This window comes from Natrix helvetica, assembly GCF_964273705.1.
Source record: "Natrix helvetica genome assembly, chromosome: 2".
NCBI classification, from domain to species: domain Eukaryota; kingdom Metazoa; phylum Chordata; class Lepidosauria; order Squamata; family Natricidae; genus Natrix; species Natrix helvetica.
Window position 1 is genome coordinate 259,621,845 of NC_138552.1, and position 12,529 is coordinate 259,634,373.

General features: G+C 38.8%; 1 protein-coding gene across 1 annotated transcript in view; it reads left to right on the forward strand.

The window, feature by feature from the left end:
* The window catches only part of ACYP2 (acylphosphatase 2), a 60,343-nt gene extending 48,366 nt beyond the window's left edge, over positions 1-11,977 (forward strand). Inside the window, exon 4 of the mRNA XM_081941790.1 lies at positions 10,058-11,977. Coding sequence (XP_081797916.1) covers positions 10,058-10,172 — 115 coding nt within the window. The 3' untranslated portion in view covers positions 10,173-11,977. The remainder of the gene's footprint in view (positions 1-10,057) is intronic.
* Positions 11,978-12,529: the final 552 nt, after the last annotated feature.

Sequence of the window (12,529 nt, forward strand, 5' to 3'; positions counted from 1 at the left end):
AGGTGCTGTCTTTCAAAAGGCAACTGGATTTTCTCTCATCCAAGAAGTGAAGCATCTTCTAGCAAAACAAGAAAGTCCAGTTGCCTTTTGAAAGAAAACACCTTTGGGACAACCATGACCTGGACGATTGAGAATCACTCAATCGACCAGGTCATGACACCACTGTTTTGTTGGCCATTGAAGTCGCTGGCCTGGGAAGCAGGAGAGGAGTGGTCAATCTGAAGTAATAAAGCAACTCTGGGGGCTATATTTTAATTGATATGTCTGTCTGCTTTCAAAATGATTCAGAGGAAATCCTCTTCATTAAAGAAGCACTGTCCTTTTTTCAGGCTTTCATGTGAGCCTGGAAAAATGAAGCAGTTTGAAATCAGTTCAATGACTTTTGAAGGAATAAAGAACAAACAAAATGAGTATGTACTTAATGGAGATGGAGAAACATTGAAGCCACTGATTGTGTAGGTGAATTGAAATTGGTCCAAAATACATTGTTCAGTTTAGTGCAGTGATTGGAGCTATTGTGAATGGCTGTTTGAAACAGCAGGTGCTGTGATGGTTCTACATATATATATTTTCTTCTGGAAGCTCTTTAATAAAAAGCAATAAAATAAAATGTAGACCTAATTGTAAAGATTGGAAAGATAGTGACTATGAGACATAAAATAGGTTGGTGATCTAAAAAAATTAGATCTGTTATCTAATTATTCTGTGTTATCTGTTTCTTCCTCTTTAAATAAATGCTGAATGAAAGAATCCAGTTTAAAAAATGGCTTAAGGCAAAGGTCAACAACATCATCCTATTTAAAAAGATCTGTTTTTTTAAAAAATTAAGACAGCAGGTTACTAATTCTCACCAGATTTTAACATTGTCATAAAATATTCTTTTTCCAAACTTCATGAGATCTTGCATGAGAACTTCTACGACATCATAATCAAATTTATTTATTATTAATCAAATTATTATAGTCATGAGATTTTATAAACCTACATACTAGATTTCAGCAATGCCATACAATTTTGAGTGACTACAATGATGAGTCCTAGCTTAAAATATTTGGAGCAGGAACTCTCAAACCCATTGTAAAGTGTTGCCCATACCAATAGAAGAGCAGCGTATGTCAGCATAAGAACTCAAAGGCAGTCATGACCTACAGAAGTGCCTAGGTAGGCTTTGTAAGTAATCATGGCTTCTTTTGTGGCAAGAATACTAAAAACACCAGAAATTTATAGCCCCTCCATTTTGTATTTAACTACAAACATACGGACATATGGTAGGAAGTATAAGGCAGTGCCTACCTCATAGCAAAAGTAGCTCTTAGGAAAAATAATCAAATAAGCTTCATATTCCTGTCACTTTGATGGACATCAACCATCCAGATGCAATGCGGAGGTCTATTAATTTTGGTATTCTCCTGAGAGTATGGAGAGAGAGCTCAACCTTTTCAGTTTGAGCTCTTCCTAAGTGACTTTCATGTTTCAGCTACACACAGTCTTCCGCTTTTGCACAAATTTTGCAAGGATGGATGAAAAAAGTGAATTTTTTGAGCCATGTCCAAGAGCAACTATCTCTTTGTATAAAGCTTTTGGAGAAAGATGGCTTGCCATATCAATATTTAATCTTTATGTGTTTGTCTGGTGAAAGATAGTACAGATGGCAAGGGAAGAGGGATGTGATAATTTCCAGAGTACCCCTTGAACTCTTTTCAAGGACTTTCCACTCAGACACCTGCCAGTTTTCTCCTCTTACCTTTTTTTAAAAATTGTTTTGTTTTTTCATTCCAAAGCATGAGCAGGACATAGCATTCACGTTATCTAGGTTTTCCATTATCTATGGGCATTGGAATGCCAGTAATCCAGCACTGGACTTCACTTGTACTTCACCACAGTAAATCTAACAAACTCATTTCTTCAATTTAGCTGACTTCCTCAAAACTGCAAACAAAATAAACAGGATAGTAAAGAAATTATAGCAACGATACCAATGTCAAAAGAATATTTATTTCCTGATATTTTAATTTGACAGGACACAGTGTTATATATCCAGTAGCTAAGAGCAAGTACTAATGTCATATGATGATGCAGATCTTATAATATCTGGCTTTATATTCTCTCTCTAAACAGATTATAAATGGCAAGGTGCATCCATTCCTTTTGCAAGCTTCAGACTGCCAGCAAGCAATTTATGTGATCCCTTAAGATTGCAAATCAGTTTTAGCTATTTCCAGTCCTGACAACATATCTATTATTTTTGCTTCAGTGGAGAAGACAGCTCTAGATTTGTAAAGAAATGGACACCCCAATTTATGCTCTCTGCTGAAATGAACTTAAAAAAATTGTTTACCTTTGAGCTCTATCACAGTATGTGCAGTCTTATGAGTTTCAAACCATGTATCTATCCTGATGAAATTCTATATTTTTTTACTTCGTTAAAACATTTATATAGCCACCCATCTTGAATGAAAATCTGAATGGTTCACAAACTCTTGTTATAGGTGATCGGTTTCTTACACATAGTGGATGCTTATCTTAATATTGTGTAACTCTACATAATCATTAAAATTGGGATTAGCTTTTCCAGTGAGGCCCAATTAATAATGTGATGTTTTATGGATTTGCATCATTCTTATAAACAAACCTATAAAGTTATAGGTTTAATACTACTACTATTAATATTTCTAATTAACTTGCTGTCAGAAGAAGCTCAAAGACATTTTGCTGCCTGAATCGAAGACCAAGATGTACCTACCTCCTCATTCTATGTACAAAAAGTAATTGAACTGGCAGTTGAATCTTACTTCAATATGTCTGATGAAACAGTTATCTTGATTGGGTTTGACAATGGTAGATAGGTTTGGAACAAAAGGCAGCAAATGTAGCCTATATAGTTTTCCCCCCCAGCATGCATAATTCTGTTTTTTTCTGTTCCAGTGAGACAGTCCTCACTCTTAAGAATAATAATTTTAAATTCATCCATATACTGTTCCATATCATTATGGCTGCTGAGCTGGTGTTTTTGTAGGATGTAGGATATGCTATATCTTTTCTCTTCCTGGAGTATGTTCAGTGTAGCTTGATGTTTCCACTCCACAGACCAAAATCTCTGGCAAAGTAATGTCTTCTATGTTCTTAACAAGTTTAAATCTACAGATCCAAACACTTTAAAAAAAATCTCAGGGGACCTCACTCTTCAGAGTACTTTGAAATAACTCAACATGAAACATAAAGAAAAGCAGATGTGTATGTAAAAGGGTCAGAACATTTAGACTAAAGAACATAAAAATATCAGAGTTCTTCCCTATTCCTCTGAGCCATATCCAACAAAACTGTACTATATTAAAACTGCAACATTAAAAGTTTCTCCAGATAACTCTTTTAACAGCAGGCTCTTTGCCAGTTCTTGTGATTGTTATTTTTTCCCATCAGGCCCGCGAAGACATGTGAATGTACCATTTTCTTTGTCTGCTTCCCTTTTTAGTTCTGTGAGAGAGCATATCTTTACATTGAACTATGAATTCATTGATAATGAATGTGGTAGTACCCTAATTTAGCTGGTTTTGTGAAGGGACTATGGGAACATTACGCTACCAGTGATTAGCAGTTTTGATAATTGTCTGCCACATTCTGAATCATCATCACCATGTCTTAAATACTAGCTGTCAATGGACAGTAGTGGAAGAAAATTACCAGCTGTCCAAATGCTTGTGAACTTACTAAATATATCCGGTTGATCACTGTGGGACACAGAACTCTAGTCATCACCACCATATTTATTTGTGCGTGGGTGCATGCTTCCTGTCCGATGGAGAAGAATCAAACCCAACAAAATGAAAGGATAGCACGCCTGTTGTCCTATGGCCAGTCATCATTAGAAATTTTAAATGGAGGATGCTTTTCCTGAATACTGTACATTTAAAATTGAACCCTGAATTTAAGTTCAGGGGCAAAAGAGTTAACAAAGCATACTCATGCAAAATTGCTACTGAATTACAGGATTTCCCTGAAAAATGCTGGGGATTGTTTTATATCAGTAATGTCTCCCTTTCACCAACATACTAGTGCTAAACACATGCAGATTAATATTTATTTCTATTTTTCCTTCTGATGGCTAACTCCTGGAAAAACAAAATAAAGCTTACTGGGGTTGAGATGTTTTGGTTTATCTAGCAGTGTATTTTGCATACTTCTTTCCCACCCACCCCTCTTTAAAGAATAAAATTTTCATTCTGATATTTCAGTATTTAAAATAGATTTCATATTGCAGTGTTTTTTACATCTTCTTTGGACTTTAAAATAGGGTCAGAGGTTGAGAAGCTTGTAGTTGAAATTCAGACATAAATTTAGACCATATTTTATAAGCTTTTGTTTTTGTAACAGTGTTCAAGAGAGATCGCCTAGAACAGTGATGGCGAACCTTTTTCGCCTCGGGTGCCAAAAGCACATACGTGCGCGCTATCACACGAACTCGAGTGCCGACCCACATAACGTAATGTCCCCGCTCACCTGTGTGGACCGTGCATTTTTGCGCAAGGCTTCCTCGCCACTCCCTGCTCTGGCTGCTTCCCCTTGGCTAACACCCAGTGAGGGGAGAAGTTGCTCTGCCACTAACGGGCAGAGATTGGGGTGGGGGTGGGGGGATGCTCAAGTGTGCTCCTGTGTCAAAAAACCTTCCGTTATCATTCTCCTGTGTAAAGATTGGGCCCTTTTTACAATGGCAGGTGTGAGTCCAGTTGCTAAATTCTCCCCTTCTATTAAAGAGGATCCTGGGCACTACAGTCAATAGACAAATGAGGAAGGGAGCTGCTGGCACAGGGAAAAGAAAAGCAGCAAGAAAAGAAAAAGCAGCTTTTTCCCCTCAAGGTGGCTGCTCTGTTCCCCCCCCTCCCCCGTGCTAGCACAGAGGATCCTGCCTGGTCCCTGCAATCCAAAGGGAAATGAGGAAGAGACCAATCTGCATGAGGGAAAGACAAGTAGCAAGGAAATAAGGAAAAGCAGCTTTTTTCCCCTCAAGGTGGCTCCTCTGTTGCCCTTTTCTCCATTTCAGCACCACTCCATGGAGTCTGCCCCACCCCCCATCGCCCAGGTCCTCGCTTCTCCCAAGCATTTCTTTGCCTATTTAATTTCCCATCCGTAGCATTTTTCCATCGTGTTTCTTGCCGTTTTGGACAGGAAAACAAAGTTTGTGGGACTAAAAAAAACCTCCTTTCAATCAATCAATTCCAACTTTGCGAGATCTCTTCCCCCTCCCCAAGTTGTAATTGATTGAAGTTTTGTTTTAGTCCCACAAACTTTGTTTCTCTGCACACGATGGCAAGAAATGCGATGGAGCTGGAAATCAGGTAGGCAAAGAAATGTTTGGGAGAAGCGAGGACCTGGGCGATGGTGGGTGGGGCAACCTCGATGCCCTAACACTGAAATGGAGAAAAGGGCAACAGCAGCCACGTTGAATGAAAGAAGCCTCTTTTCTTCTTTCCTTACTAGCAGGGGGGAGGGGGGAACACAGCTGGCAGCACGGGGGAAAGAAGCCTCTTTCCTTGCCGCTTGTCTCCCCCGTGCTGGCAGCTCTCTCAGCGATCAGGCAGGATCCTTTTTAGTAGCAGGGGGGAGGGGGGAACACAGCAGGCAGCACGAGGGAAAGACAAGCGGCAAGAAAAGAGGCTTCTTTCACTCGTGCTGGCAGCTCTCTCCCTGTGCATTCAAGCGATCGGGCAGGATCCTTTTTAGTAGCAGGGGGAGGGGGGGATACAGCAGGCAGCACAGGGGAAAGACAAGCGGCAAGAAAAGAGGCTTCTTTCACTCGTGCTGGCAGCTCTCTCCCTGTGGATTCAAGCGATCGGGCAGGATCCTTTTTAGGGGGAGGGGGGAACACAGCAGGCAGCACGGGGGAAAGAAGCCTCTTTCCTTGCCGCTTGTCTCCCCCGTGCTGGCAGCTCTCTCAGCGATCGGGCAGGATCCTTTTTAGGGGGAGGGGGGAACACAGCAGGCAGCACGGGGGGAAAGACAAGCGGCAAGAAAAGAGGCTTCTTTCACTCGTGCTGGCAGCTCTCTCCCTGTGCATTCAAGCGATCGGGCAGGATCCTTTTTAGTAGCAGGGGGGAGGGGGGAACATAGCAGGCAGCACGGGGGAAAGACAAGCGGCAAGAAAAGAGGCTTCTTTCACTCGTGCTGGCAGCTCTCTCCCTGTGGATTCAAGCGATCGGGCAGGATCCTTTCTAGTAGCAGGGGGGAGGGGGGAACACAGCAGGCAGCACGGGGGAAAGAAGCCTCTTTCCTTGCCGCTTGTCTCCCCCGTGCTGGCAGCTCTCTCAGCCATCGGGCAGGATCCTTTTTAGTAGCAGGGGGGAGGGGGAAACAGAACAGTCAGCAGGAGTGAAAGAAGCCTCTTTCCTTGCCGCTTGTCTTTCCCCGTTCCGGCAGCTCTCTTTGCATTGGGCTGTTTTTCGCCCTTTGGAGGCTTCAGGGAATCCTCCGGAGATTAAAAAAAACTATCGAAAATCAGCTGGCCAGCGGGTGCATGCGCACTGGAGCTGACAAGGCAATGCCTCGCGTGCCCTCAGAAATGGCTCCGCGTGCCGCCTGTGGCACGCGGCCATAGGTTCGCCATCACGGGCCTAGAATAATGTATTTTTTTAATTGCTAAAGAAAAAGAATCATCATATCAGTTTTATACCAATATCTTCGTATTCCAGGGAAATATATTTTTACAAGTCCATGTACAGTACATAAAACATAATATTTAAAAAATTCAATTTCTGTGTTACACCCAGGCTTCTCAAAAAATTAAAATGCCATAAATACCATCCCTCAAATTAAAGATAGTATTGTTGAGTGGTTCTAGGCCGCTATTTAAAAGAATCAATATCCTGAAAGATAAAAGGTAGAGTTCATTTAGGATCAGGAGCAAGCTATTCCATGGTGAGGGGCAACCATTAAGGAAATCCTCTCCTGATACTTGATTTCTCAAGGAACAGGTATTCCCAACATCGTCTCCTGGTTAGACCATAGAAAAGGGGCAGATTCTACCTGGAGAAAACAAGTAACATGTTTTTAAGGACGTTAACAAACAAAGTCTTAGGAAATAAGAGAGAATGCTGGGAAATCTAGCTCAATATACTGTATTTAGCCTAAACAAGTAAAGGTTCAACAGAATTGTGAAAGAAAATTTCAAATATCTGAAGACTGTCAAAAAACAAGAATCAAGAATCAAGCAGAAATAGAAGCCAACAGATGAATATAGCAAGAAAAACACAGGGGCTTTTTAAACAGAAACTGAATAGCCATTTGTCACTATGGCTGTAGGCTTCTCCAACATTGCAGACCCTATGAAGAGGTGTCCATTGTTTTAGCTGATACCTACAGAGCCTTCCTACTCCTTAATTCAATTAGTTACATAGTTATGCTCTATGCTTGTCAACCGATCATCTTGGTATGGTAGAGTGTGTGCTAAAATAATACAATACAATACAATAGTAGAGTTGGAAGGGACCTTGGAGGTCTTCTAGTCCAACCCCCTGCCTAGGCAGGAAACCCTATACCGTTCCAGACAAATGGCTATCCAACATCTTCTTAAAGACTTCCAGTGTTGGGGCATTCACAACTTCTGGAGGCAAGCTGTTCCACTGATTAATTGTTCTAACTGTCAGGAAGTTTCTCCTCAGTTCTAAGTTGCTTCTCTCCTTGATTAGTTTCCACCCATTGCTTCTTGTTCTGTCCACAGGTACCTTGGAGAATAGCTTGACTCCCTCTTCTTTGTGGCAACCCCTGAGATATTGGAACACTGCTATCATGTCTCCCCTAGTCCTTCTTTCTCTTAAGCTAGACATACCTAGTTCCTGCAACCGTTCTTCATATGTTTTAGTCTCCAGTCCCCTAATCATCTTTGTTGCTCTTCTCTGCACTCTGTCTAGAGTCTCCACATCTTTTTTACATCGTGGCGACCAGAACTGAATGCAGTATTCTAAGTGTGGCCTTACCAAGGCATTATAAAGTGGTATTAACACTTCACGTGATCTTGATTCTATCCCTCTGTTGATGCAGCCTAGAACTGTGTTGGCTTTTTTGGCAGCTGCTGCACACTGCTGGCTCATATTTAAATGGTTGTCCACTAGAACTCCAAGATCCCCCTCACAGTTACTACTATTGAGCACGGTACCACCTATATTGTACCTGTGCATTCCGTTTTTGTTGCCTAAATGTAGAACCTTACTCTTTTCACCATTGAATTTCATTTTATTAGATAGTGCCAAATGTTCAAGTTTGTCAAGATCCTTCTGTATCTTAAGCCTATCTTCTGGAGTGTTGGCTATTCCTGCCAGCTTGGTGTCATCTGCAAATTTGATGAGTTCCCCATTTATTCCCTCATCCAAATCATTGATGAAGATGTTGAAGAGTACTGGGCCTAAAACAGAGCCTTGGGGTACTCCACTGCATACTTCCCTCCATGTAGATGCAGTTCCATTGAGGACTACACGTTGAGTGCGGTTGGTCAGCCAGTTACGAATCCATCTGGTGGTGATGCTGTCTAACCCACATTCTTCTACTTTATCTAGTAGTAGGTTATGGTCTACCTTATCAAAAGCCTTACTGAAGTCCAAGTAAACTATATCAACGGCATTCTTCTGGTCCACTAATTTTGTCACATTATCAAAGAATGCAATAAGATTAGTCTGGCATGATCTGTTTTTGACAAATCCATGTTGGCTTTTGGCTATTACTTTGTTTGCTTCTAGTCCTTTTTCAGTCCTTTTCTGTAAGCACAGCCTTTTAAAGCTATATATTATTTTATTTTGCGTTTTTAAAATAAGGCAATCACACCAAGAGTCCTTGAGTGTGTTGGTTACATATTACAAATCTTGAAAAAGATAGATCATTTTCTATCACAGAACATGAATTGCACAGCAGAAGATAAAATGGAACAAGCAACCAATCCCAGTTATAATTGATTTACAAAAAATACAATTCAGTTTATCCATGGGGGTATGAGTAACTTTTAGAAAAAGCTTGTAATATGTGTAACTTCTTCATGTGGCGTGAGCTTTTAAATATACTTTTTCTATTCTTCTCAATGCTTTTTTTTTTGCCATCCCGTAAAAGTACTTTCAGTTTTTCTTATTTTTCACTAGCACCACAGGATACCACAGTACTAGATTCCTGAATATGAACCCTTTGTTCTTTTTTCTGTCAGATGTTTCCAGTTCCAAAGTTCAACTCTGGATCTGTTCTCTGTTTCAGACTGCAGAAAAGCTAAAATAATTTAATTAAATTCCAGAATTATGAAATAATTGAGTATTGGGCATAAACGTACTGACATTCTCAGAAAATGTGATAAATCTATATTGAGCCTATAGTGAGTGGGTAAAGTAACATACTTTTAAATATTACTGGCTTTTTGATAAAGATATCACATATTCAGCCTTCCCACTATTTCAGATAATAATAATAATTTATTTTTGTTCTTGTTCTTTTATTCCTTTACTAACCCTAAAATAAAATCCATAGATTCATTAAAATTACAATTCACCATTAACATGTTAGAAGTTACGTTCATTAATATTCCAGTTCAGGCTGTTTACACTAAAGCGTAATTTACATATCAGACAGTACAGTACCGAATAGATACTAGGGATCTGATTATGTATGCTTCCAAGTTTACTAGCACTAGCACTACAAATTTAAAGATATTATATAGAGGAATGAAAAAACATGGAGGGTCACAAGCCTCCATAGGTAATTCCAAATCGTGCAATTGCAAAATAAAAAATTCATTTAGAAGTACTATGGAGAAGTAAATCTGATATCTTTTGCTGCTATGGAACTCAGTTGCTGACTTAGATCATGTCAACATAGCCTACATGTGCATAGGATTTGTGTGAATTCTTTCTTGTTTTTAAGAACCTCAGTCCTTAACATCCATAAAATAGATAAAATCCCCTCTCAATTCTGCAAAATTATATTGCTTTGCTTTCTCACACCTTCAACAATCTACAATAGCAAAATATAACAGCAGAAGCATGAACAATATTGTATTACTCTGATTCCTCTACTGTTTTTTTCCCCTTTGCAGGAAAGCTTGGCTGACCAGCGTTGGAAGTCCTAGCTCACGCATTGACCGGACAAATTTTTCTAACGAAAAGGAAATCTCAAAACTTGAATTCTCTGGATTCACCACCAGATACTAAAAAAACAAATCATAGAATTATCTTATTTCTCACAATGCATCAAACTTTCTATATCTCCCTAAAGCAAATTAGGAAAATGTGACAATGATCATATTTATATTCTGGCCAAATGTTTACCGGTATATGGTGTGTTAAGGCAAAGAAAAATATCACTTAGTTAAACTTTTTTTTCTTTACAGATACTTTATAAACCCCTGGTTAAGGTCACCTCTACCAATTTGGGTATTATTAGACATGTCATTTTGCTATCATGTACATGTTTACTTGGAAGTGACTCCTGTATCCAACAGGTTTAGTCCATGTAATTATACTCTATATATGCCTGCAGCTTTAAGGATCTGTCCCAAATGTAAGGGTGGAATGATTTACATCTTAAAACTAATATACATGACTGCATTCAGTGAAATAATTTATTAAACCTTAAATATTTAATTCTGGACACTCTAAACCAAAATGCTTTATAACAAATTAAAACAATTTTTAAAACCTTATTTAGTTCTTTGGCCAATGAGTGTTCCTCTCCCAACAGTATTCCAATCAGAAGCTACCTATCATCATTATTCCTAGATAGAAAATACCAAATGTGTCACATTAAATTTTGGAAAGTATGATGGTGGTATTTTTGCACATGAGGTAACTGTGCTGAAATAAATTTTGAGTGTCATAAAACTAGTTTAACTCTTGTCTGGGTGGAGCTGCTTCCTCTTTGATGCTCTACTCCTTGTTTCTTCTGTTTTCATCTTGGCACTACCCATACAATGGGAAGGGGGGTATTCCATGACCTTGGCCTTCTTACTAATCTTGTATTTTATTTTTATTGACGTTCCTCTTTGCCTTACTGTTGTATTGAGGTAAAGCAAAGTAGAACAGATGGTCAGAGTAATCTGAAATCAAGAAACAGCTTCTCGCAGAGGTGTGAGCTCTGACAAGTGGCCCGTTATACCAACCTCTGACATCCCCAGCTTAGGAAATACTTAAATGTGTCCAGTGAAAGGAAAATAACATCTGAGAAAATTATTTTTTGAGCATATGTGATCCAAGCGAGAAGAGCTTTTCCGGGTTGCTTCTGTGAGTTATTGTCAGTGTGCTAATGGAAAAAAAGATGGATATTTATTTCTTCAGAGATGAAAATTGAGCATTTTCCGTGGCATTATATAGGATCATTGACTCTAGGTTTGCTCCTTCAAATATCAAGGCAGAATAGAATAACAATGGATCGTCTATTTTCACTTGTGCCAACAATATTGGCAAACTGCAAATATGCAAAACTACTGACATTTATATGCATCATCTAAGCAAGCATTCCCAGGAAACTATTGATCTGAGTCATTAATAAAGCATGAATTCATTGCTAGTTCAAATGGGCCCTTGAAAAGGCCTACCATGTTTATGAAAAAGAGTATTTTTTTCCACAACTAGATTAATTTTCATTGGTTCTTTTATTCAAGTTCTTGCCTGCTTAGTAAGTTGTTATAATTCCAAACACACACGGCTTTTGTGATCATCTACAAACATCCTTTGTTAAAGTCCTTAAGGACAACCCTTGTAAATCTGAAATACAAAATGGCAAAGATCAAGTGTAGGTCTTGTTCATTAGCCAGAATATCTTTCTGATGGGAACCAGTCTGTATTTTCTTTTCAGCCATAATGAATATGAATAATAATTCTCAAAAAAAAGTTTTTTTTACTCATTCTCTGTTGCTTAATATGTTCAGGAAATAAAAAGATGATGTAAGATTTGTCCAAATCCCATAAGTATCTCTGTGTTTCAAATGTTAGGTAAAATACACATGAAAATTATTTTATGGATCTCGTTTTTTTGCTTGTCATGTTTGTATATTTAAATCCAATCCCTATCTGAGCAAACTTTCAAAACCGATGAATCAGAAATTCTAGTACAGCATCTCCCAGTTTAATATACTCCCATCCAGTATAAACAGAGTGAGAAATATGTGGAAAAATGCTCTCCTGATGCTAAAAGGTTTTTAGAAAATATGGTCAGGGCTCAGGGGATCAGTGGGGTAAATATTTCTGAAATGATGTGAAGTGCTAGCATTTCATGGAAGCTAATTTTCACAAAAATTAATGGGCAGTAATATAAGAAATCAATATATAATTCAGGAAAAAAGCAGGAGGCATAGACCAACATCCAGAACAGCAATCGATCCATTCAGAACATCCATGCAGAAATGGATGAAAACTCTCAATGCCCTACATCTAGCAGACCAGGGCATATGCCAAAACATTTTACCAATGAAATAGTTCATATTCATTAAAAGTGTATTCATTGGAGTGGTAAATGAGCTGGACACTCACTCAGTTTTATGAATGAGTTCATTCTTGTTTAATTGAATATA